The sequence below is a fragment of the Notechis scutatus genome, chromosome 2, assembly GCF_049901735.1.
Source record: "Notechis scutatus isolate UNSWTSFEM ecotype Mainland chromosome 2, rNotScu1.2, whole genome shotgun sequence".
Taxonomy (NCBI): Eukaryota; Metazoa; Chordata; class Lepidosauria; order Squamata; family Elapidae; genus Notechis; species Notechis scutatus.
In genome coordinates, this window is record NC_142010.1 from 79182029 (window position 1) to 79209861 (window position 27833).

Consider the following 27833-nt stretch of genomic DNA (forward strand, 5'->3'; position numbering starts at 1 on the left):
CACCATGTGCAATTAAGAAGCTTTTTAAAGTTTTTAAACTTGTGATGCATTTTGTGGATTTTATTTTTTCATAGAATATATACATTTATTCAGTTTTAATTGTATATATTAGCTTTACATCCTACCTTGATTTGTACAATGTTCCCTCTTCCTATTACACACACACACACACACACGCGTGCACACACACACACACACACACACACACACACATAAAGGGTGCTATCCTTAAAAGGCAGATGTTCCTAGGTTGCTTACAAAACACTACAAAATATTAAATCAATCCAATATATAATAAAATGCAATATTTGAAGTATATAACATTAAAATAATAAAAACGCAAAACAACTAGACACAAGGACAGTCTTTCTCCCATGCCGTCACTCTGCTAAACAACTAATTCCCACATACTGTCAAACTACCTAGTAGGGTATATTACTATAATCCTTCTCATCTCTCCGATTAACCGATTTCTTTATCTTCTTATCGCTATAACTTTGTGGCTTGTATCCTACAATTTATATTAATTGTTTTACTTAGTATCCCAGTATGATTTATGTTGATTGATTATTTACTGTGACTATCACTAAATGTTGTATCTTATGACTTATGATGAATGTATTTTATGATGATTATAATCATGATTTATCACTTTTTGCTTGTATGTACACCGAGAGCTTATGCAACTGAGATAAATTCCTTGTGTGTCCAATCACACCTGACCAATAAAGAATTCTATTCTTTACTCCTATAAAATGTTCCAGAGGCATGACAAACAATGCATTTGACCTAATTTACAAATTCCTACCAATCACAGCAAGAATCAACAAAATGTTATTCACCTAGACACATGAGGCCTAAAGAGTAACAGGGTAAATGTCCCTCTGTATTAAATTCAAAGCTATGAATGTCTGAACATCTTGGCAAGTGAAGACCTATATAAAAATACAATCAAATTATGCTACAGAAAGATATGAATAATCTATTCTTTTCTTTTTGATAGAACAATCCACTGTGTCAAAAACTCAGCAATCAGCTCAAAGGACTATAAGAAGATATCCTTGCAGAGATATCGCCTCATTAGTAGCTATATTAACTGAGGTAAAGTAACAATAGACATCCAATATGACAATAAATGAGAATATTCCAATGCCATCTAGGCAGACACAGAATATAATGTATGTGTGTATGTATGTATGTACCCTGTTTCTCCAACAATACGGCCTCCCCCAATAGGAAGTCCCAGCATGTTTTATAGGCATGAAATGAAATTAAGCCCCTCCCCCCAAATTAAGGCCTATATTAAAACATGCGAAATGGTGGGGAATGGTGGGGGGGGGGGCCTTGCCGTTAGGAAGTACTTTTGTTGCACACCCAGATATGGTGCTGCCTGCGTTGACCCCGATACGAAGTGCCCCACCAATGCTGAGGTCAACATCCAAGCCGTCGCCGCCCGCCCGAAGATGCAAGTGGGGGGGAATTAAGTCACCTCCGAAAAGACGGCCTAGCCATTTTTTCGGGGCTCAAAAAAAAATAAGACCCAGCCTTATATGAGAAACACGGTATGTATGTGTGAAAGTACAAATGACCATTCAAAGATCCTTTATAGGAGCAGATGAAGATTAGAAATTAAGCCCAGTATAATTAAGACAGAAATCGGCATTAGCTAAATGTGTTTCTGCAATATAACTGGTTGGGCAATTTCCTTTATCCCAGTAAGCAGAATCAAAGTTGTAATGTGGGTATTAAAGTTTAAAAATTTAGGGAACTTGGATTAATCCTGTTTCCTAAAAATGTGTGCAGAAAGAGTAAAAGACTTTAAAAATATCTCATGCTGCTAAGCAAATTAAATATATAGATCATATCATATTAGATTTAAATTTTAGAAACATGCATAAGCATGCATAAATATGGTTTAATTTGCCATGTGCAGAGAAAACCCAAACCCACAGTTTAAATTTATTCATTAATAGAAATCCTTTCAATTAATACAGCTACCAGTTTTTCTTCTTATGCATATTGGTTTGGAAAAGGGCAATCTAATGTGAGAAAACGTCATAAGGCAGGGGTGTCAAACTCATATCGTCACGGCGTTGTCACATGACGTATCGGGACTTTTTTCCCCTTCGCTAAAGCGGGCGGGGATGGGACCAGCACATGACGCATCTGACCCCAGGCCACGTGTTTGACATCCCTGTCATAAGGGGAAGGTGACCATCTGATCCAATTTATCCACTCACACAAATTTAAATAAAGAGAAGTGAGATGTGATTATGAAACTTGAAACATGTTATTAAAGTACCATATTTTCCGGACTATAAGCCGCTACTTTTTTCCCACACTTTGAACCCTGTACAACAATGCGGCTTATCTATAGATTTTTCTTCACTAATTGCCACCAGGGGGCGCAAAAACGTGACCGACGCAAGAGGTCAATGCAAAGAAGAAGACAATACTCGTAGTTTTTGGCACGCTCGACGCAAGCAGTACGACACACATGAACGCAAAATATTTTTCACACCCTCATCATGGAAAGTACACGAAGAAAAGCATATGATGCAGCTTTTAAGTTGAAAGCAATCGATCTGTCTATCCAGGAAGGAAATAGAGTTGCTGCACGTAAGCTTGGCGTTAATGAATCAATGGTGAGACGTTGGAGATGGCAGTGTGAAGAACTGATTCAATGCCAAAGGACAACAAAGGCTTTCAGAGGTCATAAAAGCAGATGGCCTAAACTTGAAAATGTTCTTAAGGACTGGGTGAACACACAGAGAGCAGACTGCCAGGTGTATCCACCGTGCAGATCCGACTGAAAGCTAAAACAATCGCCAGGGAAATGGGTATTGAAGATTTTAAAGGTGGACCGTCATGGTGTTGTAGATTTATGAGACGAAAAGATCTGTCCATCAGGGTGCGGACGACTGTCTGTTAGCAACTCCCTTCTGACTACGAGGAAAAAGTTGCAAACTTCCACAAATTTATTGAAACAAAACTAGCCGAGAATTCCATCGGACCAGACGACATCATAAATATGGATGAAGTACCTTTAACGTTTGACCTGCCTCTAACTAGAACTGTTAAGAAGACAGGAGCGTCATCCATTATGGTGAAAACAACTGGCCACGAGAGAACGCATTTCACGTGTATTTTGAGCTGCACCGCATCCGGACAGAAGCTTCCACCGATGGTGATTTTTAAGCGGATGACTATGCCAAAAGAAAAACTCCCGAAAGGCATAGTCGTTAAAATTAACAAAAAAGGGTGGATGATAGAAAGCCTAATGACTGAATGGCTGACGGAGTGCTACAGTAAGCGCCCGGGAGGATTTTTTCACCGGAAAAAACCATTGCTTGTTTTGGACAGTATGAGGGCCCATATAACAGATTCTGTGAAAGCAGCCATAAAGAGAACAAACTCAATTCCAGCTGTGATTCCTGGAGGTACAACTAAGTTTTTGCAGCCACTCAACATCAGTATGAATCGTGCATTTAAAGCAGCACTCCGAGGTGAGTGGGAGGCTTGGATGACCAGCGGCGAGAAATCATTCACAAAAACTGGCCGCATGCAAAGACCTTTCTTTTCTGAGGCCTGCCAGTGGGTCTAACAGCGTGGAGCAGTGTGAAAGAATCCACCAAGGGGTTTCGAAAGGCTGGATTGCTGCGTGGAAAGAACAGTGCAACTTCATCGGTAACTGTGCCTCGAGATGAAAGTGACATTGAGAGCGACACTGGCAGAGAGACTGAAAAGGTGTGTGACAGAGATGTTCTGAAGCTCTTCAACTCCGACACTGAAGAAGACGACTTCAATGGTTTCAGTGCACAGGAGGAGGATAAATAAAAACATTAATGACTTTTCTGTTTTGTTCGTTCAGCCGTTTTACTGCCGTGTTACAGGCACCGTTTGGAAACAAAGTATGTAAATAAACATTTACAAAATATTTCTGTGTAAATATCTCATTTCACAACGTATATATCTGCGGCTTATAGTCTGGTGTGGCTAATATATGTAAAAATATTTTTTTCTTTTAAAATTTAGTGGATGCGGTTTATATTCCGATGCTCTCTATAGTCCGGAAAATACGGTAGCCTTGCAGAGCTGTCTGAGAAATCTGCTTACATTTGTTTGGGTGGTATAAAAACCTATTAAGTTGCAGTTCTGTGCAAGCTTAAGAGGTATCATGTTGCGCTAAGTAAGTAGAATTTACTTCCATATGAGCATTCACCCAACTGAGCAGTAAATATAATACAAGCTTTTATTTAACATTTTATTTAATTTTACTTTATAGTAATAAAGAGTTTGGGTACTGAAGGAAATATTTTAAAAGGACGCAAAAGTTTATAAGTGTATCTCATTTTACTTAAAAGAAATTCTGCAATTGGAAGGAATGACCTATGTATCTTGATTAATATTAATTTATGGAGAATCTATGCCAGGAATTTTGTGATAAAGTACACTGCTCAAAAAAATAAAGGGAACACTTAAACAACACAATGTAACTCTCAAGTCAATCACACTTCTGTGAAATCAAACTGTCCACTTAGGTAGCAACACTGATTGACAATCAATTTCACATGCTGTTGTGCAAATGGAATAGACAACAGGTGGAAAGCATAGGCAGTTAGCAAGACATCCGCAATAAAGGAGTGGTTCTACAGGTGGTGACCACAGACCACTTCTCAGTTCCTATGCTTTCTGGCGGTTGGTTTGGTCACTTTTGAATGCTGGTGGTGCTTTCACTCTAGTGGTAGCATGAGATGGAGTCTACAACCCACACAAGTGGCTCAGGTAGCGCAGCTCATCCAGGATGGCACATCAATGCAAGCTGTGGCAAGAAGGCTTGCTGTGTCTGTCAGAGTAGTGTCCAGAGCATGGAGGTGCTACCAGGAGACAGGCCAGTACATCAGGAAACGAGGAGGAGGCCGTAGGAGGGCAACAACCCAGCATCAGGATCCCTACCTCCGCCTTTGTGCAAGGAGGGACAGGAGGAGCACTGCCAGAGCCCTGCAAAATGACCTCCAGCGGGCCACAAATGTGCATGTGGCTGCTCAAATGGTCAGAAACAGACTCCATGAGGGTGGTATGAGGTCACGATGTCCACAGGTGGGGATTGTGCTTACATCCCAACACTGTGCAGGACGTTTGGCATTTGCCAGAGAACACCAAGATTGGCACGTTCGCCACTGGCGCCCTGTGCTCTTCACACATGAAAGCAGGTTCACACTGAGCACATGTGACAGACGTGACAGGGTCTGGAGACACCGTGGAGAATGTTCTGTGTGCAACATCCTCCAGCATGACCGTTTTGGCAGTGGGTCAGTAATGGTGTGGGGTGGCATTTCTTTAGGGGGCCGCACAGCCCTCCATGTGCTCACCAGAGGTAGCCTGACTGCCATTAGGTACCGAGATGAGATCCTCAGACCCCTTGTGAGACCATATGCTGGTGCGGTTGGCCCTGGGTTCCTCCTAATGCACGACAATGCTAGACCTCATGTGGCTGGAGTATGTCATCAGTTCCTGCAAGACGAAGGCATTGATGCTATGGACTGGCCCGCCCGTTCCCCAGACCTGAATCCAATTGAGCACATCTGGGACATCATGTTTCGCTCCATCCACCAATGCCACATTGCACCACAGACTGTTCAGGAGTTGGGGGATGCTTTAGTCCAGGTGTGGGAGGAGATCCCTCAGGAGACCATCCGCCACCTCATCAAGAGCATGCCCAGGCGTTGTAGGGAGGTCATACAGGCACGTGGAGGCCACACACACTACTGAGCCTCATTTTGACTTGTTTTAAGGACATTACATCAAAGTTGGATCAGCCTATAGTGTTTTTTTCCACTTTAATTTTGAGTGTAACTCCAAATCCAGACCTCCATGGCTTGCTAAATTTGATTTCCATTGATAATTTTTGTGTGATTTTGTTGTCAGCACATTCAACTATGTAATGAACAAAGTATTTAATAAGAATATTTCATTCATTCAGATCTAGGATGTCTTATTTTTGTGTTCCCTTTATTTTTTTGAGCAGTGTATAATATAGGATATATAGGATCTCTTTCTATTCATCTATATGATTTCATGATGGAAATTGTTGGCTACATAAAATATCTGCGACTGTAAGATTGGTGTACCCTTCTGCCCATGCTTGGAACCCATGTGGTAAGATGAAAGTGTCCGTTGTTGTATAGCTTCCCATTTTTTCCTACACATTATTTACAGTATGGTTTTACATTAAGCAATGTTTATGCCAGAAAGGAAGAACTGAATCGAACCTCAGAGCAGATCAATAGACTTGATAGGCAAGGCAAGATGATATCAGAGGCAAAGCTAAAACCCCAACTTCAAAAAATAGGAAATAAATATCACCTTTATTTTCATAGCGTATGCAAATAATTTCCTTCTTCAATCACCTTATTAGTGTAGCTACAATATTTTCATTTCTTGTCTAAAATTGGAAAGATGTATCTCTTTAAGCATGTGTGTATGTATTAATATCCATAATCCTAACTAATTTCTGAACAAGCATATTCAGGCTGTACACATGCTTGCTAGGCCACATTGCTTCCTTCACCTGCACAGTGTAATATATTCAGCTTGTTCTATTTGTTAGAGGAACAAGACATTTCTGTAGGAATTGGAATTATACACACACACACACACACACACACACTGTGTGTGTGTGTGTGTGTATGTATGTGTGTATGTACAAGTTACTAGCATAAATTCCTTCTTAAAGGTGATTATGAAAAGATAAGGGACATCCTTTTAAAATGAAGGGTGTTCTGAAGTCAGAAGTATGAACCATCTATATGAAATAGGGGGACATTGTACTATAATCATCACCTTTCTAAATGTTATGAGATAAAGGCCATCTCTCTTTTGTTAAGTCAAATTCTAGCACCTTTGACTTCTCAGGAAGTCAACCTATTACTTGAAAAATGATTTTAAAGAGCAGCTCGTTATCTACCAAGAATTGAGGGGATAAAGACAGGCCCAGAAAGGAAAGAGGCTTAACTTGGGCCTAGTTTTTATAATAGTGCTTCTTAGCCTCAGTAACTTTTAAGATGTATGGACTTCAACTCCCAGAATTCCCCCACCATCAAGTTGGCTGAGAAATTCTGAAAGTTGAAGTCTACATATCTTAAAGTTAATGAGGCTAAGAAACACTATAAATAAACGAGGCACTTAGGGTTAAGATATTCTGCTTTCCCCAGTAAAGTTTGGGCCATTGGCATGTCTGGCAAGGGGAAACTTTTTCTTGCCAATTACCCAGCATCTCCTTTGGCTTAAAGCTGTATTCTTCACTTTAACATGTGATTACTCTAAAGCTGATACTTTAAATAATATTTTAATATTTTGAGCTCTAAAATAAACTTTAAATTTCAAACTTTAAATTGCAAGATTGTGGGGGGGATAGGTTTACTATGATTTAAGACAGATGGCCATTGTAAATAGCTTTTCTAAACCATTCCTGTTTTGGATGACTGGTGCCAACCAAAACCATAACTGCATAGTATAACTTCTAAGAACTTTTAAGTTTAAAGAGTTCTAATAGCATTAAAAGAATCATGCAGATGTAATCATTTTCCAGAATCCCTTATGAAATAAATGCAATCATTCGTTCTGCTTTTCTAAAAAAAATATCACATTGATTCTGATCCCTCAGAATAATTCATTAAACTTGTATGCCACCCAGTTCTCAATGATTCTGGACTAATTTAATTTCATTATCCTTTTTCTTACCAGTTTAAATCTATGTGCACTCCTAGAACAATAATTAAAAATGACCTCACTTGTCCTATAAAAGGGCTCAAAATCAGTGAGACTTATTTCCAAGAACTAATGCTAATAATATTCCAAATGTTATTGAAAATCTGTATAGTAGTACTATATAATAGCCTGTGTTGTGTCTGTCTAATCTTATTGAAGTTGAATAAAAATTGATGGTCCTTTTGCATCAGAATTGAATTATTTCTATTATTGTATGTATAAGTTTGTATCTTAAACATCTTTGTAGTTTATTCAAAGGCAAACTTATAATCAAAACTGAGTTCTAGATTCCCATTTGATTCAGACCATGGAATAAGTTTTAAACAGCTGTTGCAAGGATTACAAATTCTGATTAAATTAGTCCATGCTATATACAAAATGTAGCAGTCTCAGGTTATTTTCAGCCATGTCTTTCATAACTGTTACTAGCTATCTAGTCTTGTTTCAGCATTGGAATAGGGAAAAATACTGTAACTCCTCCCTTCCAATATATCTGTTCTATTTCTATTCAACAGTACCCTATGACCATTCAGATTAATTTGTATAAACCCTATTTCTCTGAAATAAAAGGATTACTATTTATTACTTCAAATGGAGACAGTCAGTTTGGTGTTGTGGTTAAAGCATCAGGCTAGAAACCAGGAGACGATGATTTCTAGTCCTACCTTAAGAGCAAAACCAGTTGGATGACCTTGGGCCAGTCACTTTTCCTCAGCCCTAGGAAGAAGGTAACGAAAACAACTTCTAAAAAACCTTGCCAGACTTACTTAGGTAATTGCCAGAAATTAACACTGACTTGAAGAGATAACTTTCCTCTCTGGATGGATGCTTTTTGTTGAGTAATTGGAGTGAATATTGCTATTCGCTAATGTTTGTGATTTTAAAAATTGCTCCAGTCTACCCATGCAGCACAGGAAACATGTGAAACTTGTCTAGTTTTGTGACAAAAAAAGGACAAAGAACAGAAAACAACCGCATTTTGATTTAAAGAGACTTCTAGAGAGAGAAAAAGAGAGAAAGGGTAGATCTATTCATCTTCTGATTGTGAATCTAGCTTCCCATTTTTTTATGAGTAACTTTTTTGGTGTGTAATGTACCCAACAATGTAATATATATTCAATAAATTAATATCTCATAACAGGCCGCAAAATGTTCCCTAGTATTTTGCAAGGGTTATGGGAGTGGATTGTTTGAAATCTATCAAGGTTTAATGCATTAAAATTAGTGTTTTAACTAATGGAAAACTCACTAACATTCAGTGATTTGATACAGAATTCCGGCAGGATAGTTCAAAAGAGCTTAATCTTCAGTTCAATTTTACCAATAATTATTGAAATAATTATTTTTTTGCACTAACATATTGTCTCAACCTTAGGTTGGACAATTCCCTGTTCCAATTACTTACATTACTGTAAGATGAACATAGTACAGGTAGTCCTTGACTTAGAACTATTTGTTTGGCAACCATTCAAAGTTACAATAGCATTGAAAAAGTAACTTATAATCATAGATGTAGTCCTCACATTTACCAATATTGATGTATCCCCATGGTCACCTGATCAATATTCGGATATGTGACAACTGGCATGTATTTATGATATTTTCAGCATTCTGGGAAGAAGTGGTATTCAACAGGTTCTGACCAGTTGTGGAAAACCAGTAGTGGAAATTTTGAGTAGTTTGGAGAATTGGCAAATACCGCCTCTGACTGGAGATTTTACAGTATCCTTGCCCTGCCATGCCCACCAAGCCACACCAACAGAACCGGTAGTAAAAAAATTTGAATCCCGCCACTAGTTTATATGATTTATAAATCATATCAATGATTTAGTTGATTGTAGAATTTTTATAATTTGTTCTGGATTGGATTCCGAGTTGCTTCCTGACAGAAAGTCGATGGGAGAAGCCAGATTTGCTTAACAACCAGAGTGATTCACTTAACAACCATGGCAGTAAAGGTTGTAAAAATCAGGCACCACTTTGCTTAGCAGTGGAAGTTCTGGTCTCAGTTGTGGTTGTAAGTTAAGGACTATTTGTGTTGCAAATTTGTTTCGGCCTCAACATTTTGTGTGTTCAGAATAAAAGCTACAGTAACTTCCAAGTTGGGCAAAATTTCTAATCACTCTACACAGAAATTTTAAATTAATCTCTTTTATGACTTGGTTGTAGTGTTGTATTCAAATCAAGTAGTTATATTTAAAATGTTGATTATCAATTCCAGAAATAGGATATTCTAACCTATTGAACTACCTATTGCCTTACATCACAGGAAACCAATGATACTCCATGCAGCATGTAATAAGATTGCTGGGTTAGCTGTTTAGCAGACAGCACGGATTCAAGAAATGTTTACTATAGCAGAGAATAATTTCTGTATTCTTGTTTTCTGGTCAAATATATGATTCTAGCATTGGGGTATTGGAATAGTAATCTTTCAACAGACGTATGACCAGTTGAAACTATTTATAGAAATCTTTGCTTGTCATTACGTTGTAGAGCAATTTGTGCTGGCTCAGGAATCTCAAAGTCTTAATTCACTTACATGGAAGAATGAACACACCAAGCATCTTTGTAATAGCATGCCTACACTTACAAGACAATTTAATATATGCATATGCACTAACCTACCAGCAACAGAGCTTTAAAAATCCATGCGTGCTTGCAATAATTTTAGCAAAAGCAACTGGCATGGATCAAAGCAATAATCTTTACTTGACTTACCAATCAGATGAATTGCCAGAGGGATTTTCATAAATACCAGGAAAACTGATGCTCTGATTGCTATAATTCTGACACTGGGAGCTTTCGTGTTCCACTTCATTTCCTGAACCAGAGGCATTTTGTCCACCTGCGTCAGAAAAGTTCTCCTCTGCCTCTCTTCCCATTGCTACAAATTCACTGTCTGGTGCAGAACTGATGTCCAGGTTGGTTAGCATATCTGTCAATAAGGGAGCAGATTCAAAGCTTCCAGTTTCTTCTGTTCCTGAATCTGAAAAATACAGACATTGGTGACATACAAACTCAAGGTGATGCTCTGTACCCTGATCATTGCTTAAGATAGAGAATGATTCCAGAGAGCTTTTATAGCAATTCCTCTTTCTATCTGGGAAATTCCATGCTATTTCCTTGTTCAAATTATTTTGATATGTCAAGTGAAATTCAACAGTAAAGAAGCAAAATAATGAGTGGTCATTTAATAACAGACACTCTGAATAGGAATCTCTCTGAAATTTAATATATAACCGACAGTTGCTTTGTAGATAGATGCGCAGCACATGGATTTAGCAAATAAACAATATAATCTAGAGCCAGTAGAAGAGAAATAAGTTGTTTCAATAAAGTAAATGGTTTTTAAAAATCCTTTAGAAAGCTTTTATAATGATCCCAGACATAGCTTAAATAAAATGTCAATTGTAGGAGTGTACATTTTACAAATATGATAAGCTGTGCATATACTTTAATTATGCCTGTATTAACGTATCCAGTATGTATACATTCTTGTTAGGAATGTTCCAAAGAACTTGTGTGGGAGTCTCAGGAATATTTTTCCTACTGGAGAAAAAAATAACTGAGCGTTTTTTTAATGAAAATGATGCATAGAAGATATAATTTAAATAAGTAATATAAATAAATATGATGCTTCTTAGTTTTTAGACATTAGCAGCATGATCTGCTATATGAAAATTCTCTAATCTTTCCCTCCCTCAAAATTCTTTCAGTTATTTCAGAATTTTTTAAAAAAATTCTTTCCCTCAAAGGGGAAAAGAAAAAACTCCAAACTTACCTTCAGGAACCCAAAGAAATGCGCTAGATGCTACAGCCCCCAAATCATTTTCAGCAATACATAGATATATTCCAGAATCTTCAGGGAAAGCTTCTGTTATCACCAAAGAACAAACTTCCTCTGAGAAAAGCAAAAAGTTAATGATATAATAAATGTACAATAAATAAATGTATAAGCATGATATTACAGATCCACTCATGTTAGTAGGAACTGGTTTTTTTCATACATTTACAATATATTGCTATAAACAGACTAGTTCACTGATGAAACACAAAAACTACTTAAGTAGGTGAGCTTTATAAATGAAGTTCCTAATTCACACCTAGAATGCTACAGAATGTAAGATTTTTTTAAAAAAGTTGGTGGAGGGGAGGAGGAAAACAGGCAAAAGTAATCGGCACAATGACTTACACAGTGGGAAGTGCTTTTAATGATGGGATGTGAGTGTGTACTCGGTGCATTCAAATAATGCATCAAAGATCTGGAAACCCAACAAGAATGGGTGGTGTGTTTTTTTGAGCAGTCAAAATCTGAAGGGCATTAACCTTAGTGTGCTGCAAATGCACTTCCCACAGCAGTTTTGGAGGGCTGGTAAAAAAAAAATTATATGAGCTAAAAATGTTCCCTTATGGAAAAGGGGCCATCGAAGCTACAGCTCATGTCCTGCTACATTGCATCTTCTATAGCAGGGGTCCCCAACCGCCGGTCCGCGGACCGGCACCGGCCGGCATGAACAAGCCTTACCGGGCCGCTGGTTGCTGGGCGCCGCCATCTTTTTGGTAAAAAAGCGATTTTTCGTCAAAAAGATGGCGGCGCCAGCACTGTGAGCTTTTCGGGTAGAAAGCCATTTCTACCCGAAAAAGCTCACCGAAGCTTGCGCCGCCATTTTTGATGAAAAAATCGCTTCCGGTGATGTCACCGGAAGCGATTTTCGTAAAAAAATGGCGGCGCCCAGCTGACGCCGGAACCGGGCGCGGCGCCAGCTGGCGCCGGAACCGGGCCGCGGCGCCGAAAAGGTTGGGGATCCCTGTTCTATAGGGATTCACAGACTCAATTTCTAACATCTCTCCTAATAAAACTCTCTGGAAATACTGATCACATTTATGTACAACTGCTGTTATCAGATAAACATCATCATTATTATTACTTTTAATAGCTACACAGTTGAGTAGAGCAAAACATCTGAGTGCATTATCATATGCCCAAAAAACGGCAATTGCAGTTTGAACAAATAACAATAGCACTTAGACTTATATACCGCTTTACAGTGCTTTTACAGACCTCTCTAGGTGGTTTACAGAGTTAGTCATCTTGATAGGATGGAAGGCTGAGTCAACCTTGAACCTGGTGAGATTTGAACTGCCAAATTGCAGTCAGCCAGCAGTCAGCAGAAGTAGCCTGCAGTACTGCATTCTAACCACTGTGCCACCGTGGCTCAAATACTACCATAAAAGTGCCCCAGTAACAGAATCGAATCTATTACTGAATAGATTTGTCTTAGTGAATGCAAAGCATTCTGAATTTAGTACAAATAGTCCTTGTTTAGTAACATTCCATTAGTTAAAATAGTGATGAAAAGGTTACTTTGTGAGCAGTTCCCCCTCCCCCAAGCTTTTGCAAAGAAAAGCTAAGCTGTTGGTCCCAGTGGCGATCATTAAATGAGGATTACCTGTAGAATACCAAACCAAGATTGCAAAACCCCAAACAACCACAAGATGCCGGAAAACAAGTCCTTTGCTGGTATCTATTGCAGTAATTTTCATAGATAAATCTGGTAGCCCTAACTTCATAGAAAGTTGAAAGCAGCTAAGTGCAGATTTGAGAGTAGGTTTATTAAAATCAGTGGGACTAATTGCCAAGCAAATATCTAAGATTGAGCTATACGCAGTCCTTCTACAGTATAGTAAGAACCTAACTATTAGGTGGATATTATTATTTAACCATATGCCCTTTGAAACCACCTGAATTTTTCATGGGTTACAAGGACAACATATAACTTGTTAAATATTCTTTTTCACATCCAGCTACAAGGTTCTGTGCACAGTGGTAAGAGAGTTGTGAACTGGTATGCGTCTGTCTTGAACTAGGCCTTGCTAGGCTGGATTCTTTGGTTCTGCTCCCAGTTCTTGCAACTTTTTATTTAAAAGTACTTACCAGGGACCATAGATGAGGATGCCTCTGTTAAAGATAGAAAGAGACAGAGGATTTAATTGTGAACAACTATTTTGTGGATTCAGAAAGTGAAAATGTAAAACAACTGCTCAAAGGCTGCAGATCACGCAGACAACTGCAGATCACGCCCACAATCATAGATTTTACCCTCTCCTGGTCCCTACTCACTAAGATCCAGGTGGTGACATAGATTCTGTCCCCTTCGGGCCTATATGCAACTATTAAAAGGTGCAAAAATTCTGCCTTATTTGCTTCTGAGCATCCTGCTTTGCAAATCATATTAAATCTAGAAATAACATACTGATATTATAAATCCATTTATCTGAATTCTGTATTGATTCCCAAAGCAACATCAGTGCCTGCAGTAGGGCCTCTGAACCTTTTTCTGAACAGCCATTTTGCTATTTTCTCATAAACTTCTTTTCATCTCGGGGGAAAAATATTGCTAGCAGAAAACAGCCAGAAAGGATAGAATGAGCCTCAGAACAATTCTGTAGTTAATTTTCTTTTTTTAAAAAAGCATAGAAGCTATATTGTATTTCATATTTTTTACTTTAGGTAAGCCTTTCAGGTTAATTCAATACTGCCTAAATAGTGGACTTTAAATCACAAAAATTATGTAAATAAACTTTCTATTTCTAATAGTATTTGCAATGGAAACTATGAGACTTAATAAACTAGTAACATTATGTTAGAGTTGAATCAATAATTGGTTTCGCCCTTCTGTCTGCTTTTGAACTTCCTGTATAAATGTGATTAGCTACAGTGTGACCCACAATATTTATATATATATATTGACTGAATCTATTATTTTTCAGACCCACAAAAGGCAGAATGAGGCAGGAATAGATCTATATGTAATGCCCACCATAGCAAAAGCAGCACTTAGATATCTGGATGTTGTAATACTTCTGTTACCGGAGTTCCAAGAAATAAATGGGTGTTTCAGATGATCCTAGCAAATATTGTAAAATATGCAAATATGTATGTTAATATGAAACTCTCAAACCTAGTAAATACATAGTAAGACTAGCCTTATTGATATGAATCCCCACCTGTGAAGTGGAAACTTTGGGTAATTTCACTGGAATGTCTGTCGTATTAAGAGACATTTGAAATGAAGTATGGATTCTGTACAAATGCTGTCTGGAATGTCATACAAGCTTTGCGTTCCATGCTAATCACCTTATTGGTTTTTAATCTGTTCTATGTGTTACCTAATACAACACATTTGTTTTTATTCTTATGCCTGGTATGTGGTCAGTCCTTTGCTTTGCCCAGACCCCCTTCCTGTTACCTCTGTATCCGCTTTACATATCTGACAGAAAACAGATGAGTTCAAAAGGCATGTGTTATTGGAAAAAAGCCAGAGCACATATTTGTTGGACAAATTCAGTCGGGGGTTCCTATTCCATTTATCTCATCTCATTTACATTTTCAATAAAAGATTGCTGGGTTTGTTTGTTTGTTTTGAGTCTTTATACTAGGATAATTTTATCTTGATACTTTTATACTGGAATATACAGGGTACACCATGCTTAAATCAATTCACTTTTTAGAAGGTATGCTTATAATTTTGTTGTTATTTTTTTTTTTGGTCATGTGAAAATAAACCTGTCTGATGATGCAAGAATTATCTGATTTTCTTGAAAGTCCAGTCCAATACCAAAAATAGGTTAATGTTCCTGAGAGCATAATTAAATCTTGGTCAAATTCACATGTAATATTAATCCACAGTTCAGCTAGTTTATTTTGCTTTACTTTGATATTGGCAGTCTGTTTCAAGAAAGCAGCCATATACAAATCAGTGATGCACACATGATAAAAAGCCAAAAAAGAAACCAACGGCATTATCAATTAGCTTATGTGTGAGGATGGAGAATGCCTGGCTGCTATCAGGTCACATTTCCTCCATATCAGTATTAATTCTCTCTCTCTCTTTCACTACCCCTCCTGCCTCTCTCTCTCACACACACATAAACAATAGCTTTTAACATATCTTTGTCCTCCATTGACCACTGCTTGCATTAAATTTAGGGCAGGGCGGAACATGACTCAGGTATATGCTTCTTTTATTAGATGTTACAGATGGAAACACATGGGAAAGATGTGGATCAGCAGCAATGCACTGTTGCAATTAGACAGCAGTTGTGTGTATGTTTACAAAAGAATTCATCCCACTCCAAATTAGCTAATTTAATTTGAGTAAAAAAATATATTGTAAAATTTGGCAGCAACTCATCATAGAAACTTGAATATGCACAAATGCTCTATGTCATTTTTCTCCTTGGGAGGAGAACACTGTGTTTTGAGTAGTTCTTTGTACAGACCTCTCCAATCACAGTCACGTTCCATGCACCTGAGAAAGAAAATACACCAATGTCTGCAGTTCAGAAAGAGTTTCATCCTGAGGTAATTGGTGAATTAATCATTCACAACAGAAACAAAATATTGGCCAAGGAGATTCATCTGAACTTTAGTATACTTTTTAGTTGCCATATCCAGATTTAGAAGGTCTTCAACTCTCCACAGCCAACTCACCATGGCCAACTCACCGCAGCTTACTCGCCATAGCCACTCACCACAGCCAACTTGCCATGGGACAATTCATCATGGACAACTCACCACAGGACAACTTGCCGTGGGACCAGAGTTACACTAATATTGAAGAAATAGTGCTGCAATCATTAAAGAAAGGATGCCAAAGGAGGGATAAAATGAAATATGAATTACAAAAATTAAAATACTGTTTTTAACTACCGTATTTGCCGGCGTATAAGACGACTGGGCGTATAAGACGACCCCCTAACATTTCCACTCAAAATATAAAGTTTGTTATATACTCGCCGTATAAGACGACCCCCCACTTGGAGGCATGTTTTTCAGGGCAAAAAAGTCATCTCATACGCCGGCAAATACGGTAAGTTGTAACACTTGGGGTATTCTGGATATAATTCTTGATTGACACCCCCACCCCTTTCCCCCAAACTTACAAAGCCACCAAAATGCTTTAGAGAGGCAGCTTCGCCTTTCTCAGGCTGGCACTCAATTCCTCTCCCTTTCTTTGTGACAGCCCCGCGTGCGTGCATCGGGACTCCAAGGGTGGGGGATAGACAGCTGCCAACTCTCTCTCTCTCTCTCTCTCTCTGTGTGTGTGTGTGTGTGTGTGTGTGTGTGTGTGTGTGTGTGTGGAGGGTAATTCCGCTATCTCTGGCCTCCGCTCGGTTTTAAAGTCACTTGGCCGGTTCCCAAGTCGCAGCGCGCTGGCCGGGAGACGCGGCGCCGGTGGCAGCTCGGTGCAGGGAGGCGGATCTTTCTCTCTTAAGTGAGGAGGGGACAAGAGGAGGGTGGGACGGGACGGGGTGGGAGGAGGTCCTCGCCTTCTTCCACCGCTCACCGGACCCTTTTCTTCCCAAGGGGACCCTGGAAAGCAGCTCGGGAGCCGGGTGGCCCTGCCCAGCAGGGTCCCATCAGGAACTTCCCGAGGAAACCCCCCGCCCCAAGCACAGCCCTCCCGGTCTTTCAAAGAGGGAGGGAGAAGCGGGAGGAGCAAATTGCCGCCCCGCCCCGCTGCCCAGAAGGAGGGGCGCCACAGTCCACCCCCACCACCTTCTCCCTCCCACTCCCGGGCCATTACGCGGCTCGGGGCTGGCTGGGCGAAGCGGCCCCGCCAGAGACCCTCCCGCTCCACCCCACCCCACTTCCAGATTGGCCTCCGAAGCGCCCGAGCCGGGCGGAGGGTGGGGGGTGGGGGGAGGAGGAGGAAGAGAGACTCCGGCTGGGCTTGAAGGGCTTCGCAAGTTGCGGAGCCCCGCCCCATCGCTCTTGCACCGAGTGACAATGTATTTACCGGCGTATAAGACGACCCCCCACTTGGAGGCATGTTTTCAGGGCAAAAAGTCGCCTTATACGCCGGCAAATACGGTATATTAAAGAATTTCAAAGAATTGTTGAATTGTCCTGCAATGAGTTGTCATATGGCGAGTTGACTGTGGTGAGATAATCATAGTGAGTTGGCTGCCATGAGTTGTCCCATTCAGATATCCCCCCCCCAGCCCTTTCCCCATCTGTACTATATTGGGGTCAAACAAGGAAGACTGGGTTCTTGCAATTAAAACAGTATATCTTCTATTTCCCCCCCTCTGAAATACATTTGATTAATTATGGTTTGTAAAACAGAAATTGTCCCATAGTTAGAGGGCATTTAAGGAACAAAAATGCCTACTTTTTCTTAATATGCGGAAGTCTGCAGAATCTATGATTTGGTTGCACTCTCTGTACCAGCGAACTTGAAGAGGAGTGGAGGCTCTTATTCGACACTCAAACACCACCAGTTGGCCTTTAGTTGCTGTAATATTTTGTGGGCTCTGAAAGATAACCAAAAACAAAATTAAATTTATAAAGTTAAAAAGTGCTGTGCATGGAACGAACTTCTGAATCCCAACTCTCTTGTTCCCAAGTGAGTATAACAGTTTCCCACAAACTTGAAATTCTTGGACTATCCTATATTTATAGTCAGATTCATATCTCATGTTTCTTCTAAGAAAAGGAAACGTGCTGAGGGTGGTCTATATAGAATTTTTTTTCCTCCATTCCTCCCCTAAGGGTGGAGTGGGTTGAGAGAGGATGACAGGCCCAAAGTCACTCAGTGAACTTCCATGGTTGAGGGTAGACATGAATCTGAGTGCCCCCACTCTAGCTCTAGTACGTTAATGACTTCATCACACTGTTTCACACTCCCATAATCAATGACTTTGGAATTATGCAAATACCCAAAAGGATTTTCCTCCCCAGTGATTAAGGTAGGAGGCTAAAAACTGGGAGGCTGTGAGTTCTGTTCCCACATTGGACAAAAAGCCAGCTGGGTGGCCTTTGGGCCAGACATACTCTCAGCCCTAGGAAGCACACAGTGGCAAACCACTCCCAAAAAATCTCGCAAAGGACACTGTAGGGACTTGTCCAGGCAGTTGCCAGGTGTCAATACTGACTTGAATGGAAATATTTTTAGCACTCAACAATGCCTTTTCTTTCTGGGAAATCAAAGATGAACTTGTCTGATTATTATTTTTATTATATTTGGGCTGCAAAAACCTAGGGGACCACTCTAGACAATGGCCAAGAGTTGAGTTTTCTGCACATGTTTTCTGCTACTGTGTGTGGATGCTTGCAGTCCAGATACAGAAGGCCTACTGCAGTTGAGAGTGTTTGAAGCCTGTTTTCAAGAAGTGACAGATGGAGCGGGAAAATAAGAACATTTCCATCTAAGTAGCAATGGTGTCTGCACGTACCACAGAGAGATTTTTGAATCTAACACTGAGATTATATCTCTTACCTTTATGAACACAGGAGCTGCTTCATAGGCAGATCCAATCATTTGGGAAGGATTCTGCATCTATAAAAGAAATGAAATATGCTGCAATCACAATGCATAATGTGCAAGACCTCAGTGGCTATGTATCCCCACTTGCAAAAAACCTTTTTTTAAATTGCTGTACTAGATTATGATGGAATTATTTTTGTGAACCTTTATTTAAGTACTCTATGGGAATTAATCCCTTTAGCTAATTTACAAGATTATTTAAAAGAAGAATATATAATATTATTATATATTGCTATAATATAATAATATTGTATTAATATTATTATTAAAATAATAAATATAAGGAGCCTCTGTGGCACAGTGGTTAGAGTGCAGTACTGCAAGCTTCTTCTGCAGCCAGCTGCCTACAATTTGGCAGTTCAAATCCCACCAGGCTCAAGGTTGACTCAGCCTTCCATCCTTCCGAGGTGGGTAAAATGAGGACCTAAATTGTTGGGGGCAATATGCTGACTCTGTAAATTGCTTAGAGAGGGCTGTAAAGCACTATAAAGTGGTATATAAATCTAAGTGCTGTTGCTATTGCTATATATGACAACAACTGTCATATATTTATGGCTATTCACATGAAATTTGTGCCATAGATCATTGGCCCCCAACCTTTTGGGTACCGGGGACCGGTTCTGTGGACAAGGCATGGTTTCGTGTGTTGCCTGCATCCCACGAATGGGACTTCACTTGTTTGCGCAGACCAGTTGCTGGCATGCCGCAGACCACTGCCGGTCCATGGACAAGGGGTTGGAGACCCTTGCCTTAGATATATCAGTACGATGAAACTTAAGTAGCCTTGGGTACCAAATTGAAAGATATGCAAAGCTTAGCCCAGTAGTCTGGCATTTGCTCAGTCTATCATCTGTAGAAATTTTGGATGTAAAGTAACAAAACAAAATAGGAAGGTAGTACAACCTTTAATATATTCCTCCCAAAATTCTTCTGATAATTTGACCTTTAAAAGTTAACTTGCTTTGTAAAAATGAAAACTATTCCTTTTTCATAAGCAGAGTAATATTTGTTTCAGATTAAAATACATTTCAAATTTTAAAAAAGGATACGGCTTTTCTTTGAATTGACTTTACAACAATAATAAGGAAGTTGCAGAAGATTAATTTCAAACTGAATAACATGACAAAGACCAATTAAAGTACATGCTGTAAAATCTAGAAGGAGAGATAGAAGGGCTAATTCTTAAGTTAACAATATTTTCTGGGAGCTATAAGACCTATTATACTTTAAATTTTTGCAGTCCTGCATAAGCTATGCAACTTACAACAAGCAAAAACAGTCTTAGATTCTACTTAGTTATATTTAGCTCCTGGAAACTACAGTATGCTGATTCTGTAGCACATTGCATGCCAGTGGTAGTCAAATCCATAGCAAAAACTGCTACACCACACAGCTCAATATACACATGTCAAAATCATGTACCTGCTTGCATGAAGACAGAAAAAATGTGTTCAGACACCTTTCAAGTTAATAAATGGGGTCTCTTGCTGATGACTATTAAGTAACCAAGAGAAATCACTATAGAACTGAAAGCAGATATTTAATTGGATGTAAAACAGGTGTATTGATATTTTGAAAGTATTCTAAACATTTTTGTTTGGTTAGTTTTGACTTAAGACATGTAACCACAACTGATTAAATTTTATTTAGTAAACCATGGTTAAATAGGTCATGATTTAGTACAATCAACAGCTTCCATGTTAAATTACTGTCAATCAGTAGACTTGATAGATGGTTTGAGATAGGATATATCTACTTAACTTAATGTTACTTCTCTAGCCAAGTCAAATTGGTTGAAAGTGACTCAATTTATATAGGCGTTATGAGCTAACAACAACAATAATAATAGTGGAGACAATGTGGCAAAAGTAAGCAAAGATAGTACCAATAGTAATAGGTGCCTTGGATGCAATCCCAAAACAACTGGAGCACCACTTGAACACCATTGGCATTGACAAATTTACCATTGGTCAATTGCAAAAGGTGGCTTTACTCAGAAAAAGCTTACATCCTGCAATGACACCTCTAAAACATCAGTATCTGCCTACCGCAGGTCCTTAGGAAAGATTCTGTAGGTCAAGGGTCTTCAAACTTGGCAAGTTTAAGACATGTGGACTTCAACTCCCAGAATTCCTGACCTAATATGACTGGAGGAAGAATTCTGGGAGTTGAAGTCCACAAGTCGTAAAGTTGTCAAGTTTGAAGACCCTTGCTGTAGGTGGATAAAAATGCCAAATCCAGTCTAAACGTCCGCTGACTCTGTAATCAACCATAGTCATTCTATTTCTATTTATAGACATTTGTGTTTTGTTATTTTCTCAGGGTTTTTTCCTTTGTTATTCTACCTTCATCAGGTACTGCAACATCCACTAGTCATATTTTTTTGTCTGTTTTGTCAACACCCCAAACTTAACAATATTTGGTAAGAAAAACAAAAAAAGTCTGGATAGTGGACATTGCAGCATCTGGAGACAGCAGAATAAAAAAGAAAGAATTAGAGAAAATAACAAACTAGAAAGACCTGCAAATAGAAGTAGAATGTGGCAAACGGAAGCAAAGATAGTACTAATAAAAATAGGCACCTTGGGTGCATTTTGAAAACATCTGGAGCACCACTTGAAGACCATCTGCACTGACAAAATTGCCACCATCAATTGCCAAAGGTAGCTTTACTTGGAACAACTTACATCCTGTGAAATCTTTAATATCATAAAACAACATCTGCCTGTCCCAGTTCCCAGATCAAAATGCCAAGTACAGTCTAAACATCTGACTGATTTTATGCGATCAACCCTAATATATATATTAGGATTGGGACAGGCTGGGATTATTATTAAATAAATAAATATTATTTGTAATGATGATTGGTACCAATCTTGCAGTATGTTGTAATACAAAATAACTTCTGTTGGAATGTCCATGCCACCAAATTGTGTTATTTAAATGGCTCAAATCTGGGGGCAGTTTATTAAACAATAATACAGGGGAGACATTATTAACAAGTTATCAGCATAAGACAGAAACTTTTGTTGTACAGCAAATATTTTGATGCATTCAACAGCTTTTTTTAATGTTATAGTCAATTCTGAATGAAAAAGCTAAATAATCTTATGCTCATTAACATTGACACTTTAAATCATTATTAATACTGATATAACTTTTCTATCTTTTAAAATCCTTAATGGTCTAAGTTGTCTAAACATTAGCGTGTACATAATCCATGATTAATACTGTAGAAATCTAACTATCAAAATGATATACATGTTGTGTATATCTCATATGAATTAAGAAAAGAAAAAAGGAAGGAAAGAAAGAAAAAAATGTTGTGAACATGTTGCACAAACTAGTAATCACTTTAATTGATCTACAATCTACATAGGAACATTCTACTACTTGGTGAATCATGGTGAGAACTGGGTAACTCATAATTTTGCCAACACAACTTTCCAGTGGCACACTGAATGACTGCATTGTTTACTCTTCAATAAATGTACAGAGCCCTTCCCTGACAAGGAAACATTCTATCATACCTTCCTGAAATGTCCTTCTCAAGGAATGCATGTAGAAACTATCGTTCGGAAGACATTTGCTTTTCAATTGAGCATAATTTTATAAAAAGAAATCTATCTAGTCTCTCTTACCACTCTCCCCAACCGTTTGAAAGGCATTTAAATCCAGGGATGTTTTGAATTTTCCATATCTATACTAAGTCACTGCTTTGATCCAACTGTCCTTTCTTAAATGTCTTTGGAAGAAGATGACAAATGGCTAAGCTCCAGGGAAGGCACATGATGGCTTCTAATCTCCCACTGATTGATGTCCAAGCTAAACCAATTCTGGTTCCAATGGGAGGAGGGTTAAACAGGAAGAAGAGTAAGTCTGGGAAGACAAACTGACATTCCAACACTTGGCTTTGCATTTGAGAGATATCTGAGATTGACATAAATGAAGTAATACACAATCATTTTATTGGCCAATAATGTACACTGTAACAGTCTTTGCACTATATTATGCCAATGTCATTGAATGGCAAACTCAGAAAAATGCAGAAAATACATTTGATTCTTCCACAAACTCAAGCACTATTTATTCTGGGCTTTGTAGTGTACTCTTTATTATTATTTTTTAACAACCATGGAGAACCCCCACCAGTTCTGGGTCTAGAAGTAAATCTACATTTATCCATGGCTGGTATAATCTGATTTATGTATTTATTTAACCAATTAATATAACTGCCCATCTCATAGCAGTGACTGGATGATGCACAAAACCAAACCAAACCATAATATACAAACTGGATGCTAAAATAATAATAGCAATAATAATAATAATAATAATTTAACACATGCTCACTTTTAAAAATAATCCAATTTTAATCTACACAGACCAAACACATAAACCAATAAAGCTGGTTTAATCTCCCTTTGGATTTATAGTAAATTCAAAAATACCATGAAATGTTTATGCCTAATTTAAAGCAAATAGGCATGTAGCGAACAATCTTCCCCCAGTTCTTCAGAGAGGGGTGTAACCCATGTTACGTAGTCAGGTAATGAAACATTTGCAAGCAAATAACCAAGCTCAAAGGGCACCAAGAACTCCACAAGATGAAGCTTTGCCTGATGGGACATCTAACGGTACAGGTCTGAGTCATTAGAAGGACTATTTTGGTTAGGCATGGGTGCACTCTGCTTCCAATGCTTTAAGAAACCCTTGGATCTCATTTTTCAAGCATCCATTGAGACACTTCTGAGTGACAATGCATAGAGTGATCCTGCCATTTTAAGACAGCTACCATTTGAAAACTGCAGTGTATGGCCATCGTAAGCTTAAAACAGTGAAACAAACATCTTTCATAGCAAATGATGTAATGGGGGAATTTTATAAACAACAATATCCTGAAACATTACAAAAATCACTGCCACCAAATGAAGAAACTCAGCAACTTGTTCAGATATGGCTAACTGCTCCAAGGTGTTTTTAATGGAGTTAAATTCCAAATTCCATGTTTGATGCTGATAGGTCATTGCTATAATGCCCCTCATGTTCTCTTCATTTGACAAGATTAAGTCATGAGTACTCAAGAAAATCTAAGAAAAAGATAGGTATTATTCTTTTTCAATGTTATAAAGAACATCTGTGGGAACAAATATGCACTTGCCTTTAACTTAGAGCTGTGGAAACCTTAAGTTTTCCAACTTTTCCAACTAGCAGTTCCAGGGTGGCTCTTACAAAGGGACTTTGGAAATGGAAGTTTAGCCATTATTGGAGAACTTCAGATTCCATATCTTAGACTAACATATGAAAAGAGAGTCACACAGATGTTGCTAGCATATAGACTTCTCCCTGAAAAAAGGTTGACCTGGTAAATAATTGTATACTTTGATAGGATAGCTGTTCTTCAAAAATTAGAAAACAGCTTTAGTTGTCCTGGCTTCAGAAATTTAGATATCAACATCCCATACTATTTTCTATCCATTTTGACATTATAAAATTTAACATCTCAATTTCCATTGACCATGAAGCTTTCTTGACAGAATATAGAAGTGGTTTTCCATTGCTTTGCTTCCCAGTCTTTACAAGTTCTAACCAGGCCTGACCCTGCTTAGCTTCTGAGCCCAAGGTCAGCTATTTGCTACACTATTTTCCACTCTCAATGGATAGGGTAGCATAGCACTGAGGCCAGAGCTAGCAGAACTTTTCCCCTGAGGGATGGGTATTATTCTCAGATCACCTACTATTTTTGCCCAACTGGCAATCCATTGACAAATGGGATGGATGTTTTAATTTGAAGCAGGCACCTTACCATAGCAGGAATACAGCCTTACAGATAAATATCAAGACAATCCATGCCCTCAGACCTTAGTAAGTTGAAGTACTTGGTTCCGAATGAATTAGGTACCCTACAAGCAAATTTGGGCTTGGTCCACTTTGTTTCACAACTGCTATGATTTAATTCCTGGAGATGCTTTCAGCAACAGTAAATGAGCATGTATGGGAGACGTTTCCTGTGGAATCAGGGTGGAGAGTTTATAGTACAGAGGTGCAAGGGTATTGGTCTTCTTTTGGATAGTAGCACCTCATTGTTGGTCTTTTGGATAATGGTGACTCATTGTAATGGTGCATTAAAGAGAGATGGAAACTTCTGGACCATTCTCTGCTTACATTTAGTTGGCAAAATGTTCAATTGCTTTTTAAAGTATAATATTATGCGCAATCAGTCTTTTAGCCTTCTCCAGCCTTGCATTACCCACACCAATTGATGGTCTCTCTCCAGAGCTTCTAAAAAATACATACCATGTTTATTGTGTAGTACACAGGTAAACTGAGTATTTGTATTGGATGAAGATCATGGGGGCCTGAGCCAGATTGGGACCACTGCGCCTGAGTTACGCGGAAGTCTTAATACCTTCCCAGGTAAATTTGATAAAGGAAAAGACCCTGCTGCACTTGCTCTGCACAGATGTTGGCTGGTAAGTCTTTCTGCTTTTCTTTGAATTTCCCTCTTTGTACACAATGAAGCTATAGGCCAGAAAGTAAAATAACTCTCTCGGATGAACCTTACTTTTTTTTTTTATACCAAGTGTTACAAATTACAGGCAGTCCTCGATATATAGCCCCAATTAGGATTAGAATTGGCATTTCTAAGCAAGGTGGTTATAAAGTGAACTCGTGGCCAATTTTATGACTTTCCTGTGGTGGTCATTAAGCAAATCACTGCACTTGTTAAGTGAATCACATGGTCATTAAGTGAATCCAGCTTCCCCGTCCACTGATTTTGCTTGTCAAAAGAAGCTTGCAAATGCTAATCACATGATCCTGAAACCCTACAGCTGTTGTCGATCCACGTTGGTTACCAAGGACTTACAATTTCACCATGTGACCGTGGGGATACTGCTATGGTCATAAGTGCAAGGACCAGTCATAAGTCACTTTTTTTCAGTGCAGTTGTAATTTCAAAAGGTTGCTAAACAAATGGGGGTACATCAAGGACTACCTGTGTCCTATGGTGCATTCCAAAAGGAAGAATAAAAGCCAGATCAGATGTCATGTTACATGTATTTAAAAAAAAAATATTTGCAAAGCCTAGATACCAGAGCCTAGATAGAGATTTTAGAATGAAGTCCATTTTAATGCCCAGAGTTTGTTCCTAGGGCAGCTTCTCTTCTGCTATACTAGGAACAATATAAATTAATGCAATGGCCAAATGGCTGTGACATGTTAACATATTGAAGTAGCAGGGTTTAGATTTGAAGGTCTCAAGGCTGCCCATCCATATCTTAAGATGTCATCTGAGCATGTGGAGAGAGCACTCTCTCTAACCACGGCTTGCTCCACATTTTTTGTTGTGAAGGAATAAGACTTCCATTGCTGCATTATAGGGTATGCCTTCTTGGCAGACTTCAATTTCTAATTTTAGATATTAAATACACTGTCAACAAGCAAAGCAACAGAAGCTTGCGCTTAGCTGATTACAGTTGCTTCTGAAGTACATTCACATTATTCAAGAGAAGCATTACCCATCTAATGGAACAAAATATACATTATACAAATACTGAGAAACAACACTGGCCTGTCTTTCCACGTCTGTGAATGCCAGAAGTTTCTATTTTGCTTTGGCAGTAGCCTTGGTATTGTCCTGGTCATGTCCTTGAAAAAAATTCCATCCTCTGTACCTAAGGGAGTCTTTTTAGCAAGCTCAGTGTGTTCCACGTAAATCGCAACCTTTACTGGGTGTAATTTTAGACATTTGTGAAGATGACGGAATTAGACTCTGCCAGATGAAGAGAGAGGACCTTTGCAATCCAACACCGGGCATATTATAAGGTACATACCGATCATGCTGTTGATAGAAACAATAATGACGACTACCTCAATAGCTGAGATGTTTCCACAGTTATGCTATCTCCAAGATGGGGACAAAAGTAATAAAGAGAGGGTTAAGAAAATATTATAGAGGGTCCATGGGGGACTTTGTCAGACACCTCAAAAGCAGGCAATCTTTTGAAACTTTTAAGCAACCAGCATTTCTCTTACTAGTGTAGTGTGTGAAAAGGAATTTCTGTAACTTCCTGATAAAGAAGGCAGCAGCTTTCAGTAGTATTCAGCAAATAGTGTTGAATACTCATTTTTAATTTCAAAATATTCCACTGGATATAATGAATTTGGGAAATCACATTGCAACATGTAGCAATTCTGATGCCTTTTACAATGAAAGTGTCATATTTTTGCTGAATATTTATATAAATAGACTGTTTAAAAACCTGATACTACATTGTTATAATATAGTTTTATTAAATTACTCTAAATCAAGGGTCTTCAAACTTGGCAAGTTTGAGACTTGTGGACTTCAACTCCCAGAATTCCTGAGCTAACATGACTGGAGGAGGAATTCTGGGAGTTGAAGTCCACAAGTCTTAAAGCTGTCAAGTTTGAAGTCCCCTGCTCTAAATCATGTTCCTGGATGGGAAAGAATGCTTAAGGATACGTTTTTGAAAGTTCTGATTTTGTCTCAGTTTTTTTAGAGTTGGGGTATATACTAATAATACAACCCTGGGATTCCATGTTCTTTTCCTCATTCCAATAGTACAACATAAATTAGGACCTTGGGCTTGATCTCTCCTGCAATCAACATCAACTGCTGAGAAAGGAAGAAAACTACTTCATCACCAATCTCCTACATCTAATCCCTGCAAATAGTATAGAAAGGTACCATGGCCAATGGCA

At 38.7% G+C, this 27833-nt stretch overlaps 1 protein-coding gene and 1 long non-coding RNA gene across 5 annotated transcripts in view; one reads left to right on the plus strand and one right to left on the minus strand.

Annotated features, from left to right (window-relative positions):
- MYOT (myotilin) overlaps positions 1-27833 on the minus strand; it is a 56980-nt gene that overhangs the window by 24206 nt on the left and 4941 nt on the right. For 2 of the 4 annotated variants that reach the window (XM_026686820.2, XM_087955265.1), the window contains exons 2-6: positions 19059-19118; positions 17952-18093; positions 13709-13732; positions 11555-11674; positions 10492-10759 (exon numbers count right to left, since the gene is read on the minus strand). In XM_026686820.2, coding sequence (XP_026542605.1) covers positions 10492-10759; positions 11555-11674; positions 13709-13732; positions 17952-18093; positions 19059-19118 — 614 coding nt within the window. Of the gene's footprint in view, positions 1-10491; positions 10760-11554; positions 11675-13708; positions 13733-17951; positions 18094-19058; positions 19119-26675; positions 26769-27833 lie in introns of those variants that run through there. The other 2 variants (XM_087955262.1, XM_087955263.1) reach the window with 2 other exon arrangements.
- LOC148132095 (uncharacterized) lies at positions 25460-27800 on the plus strand. Its single transcript, XR_015747582.1, has 3 exons — positions 25460-25579; positions 26853-26933; positions 27694-27800. It is a non-coding gene; the product is annotated as an uncharacterized LOC148132095 (long non-coding RNA).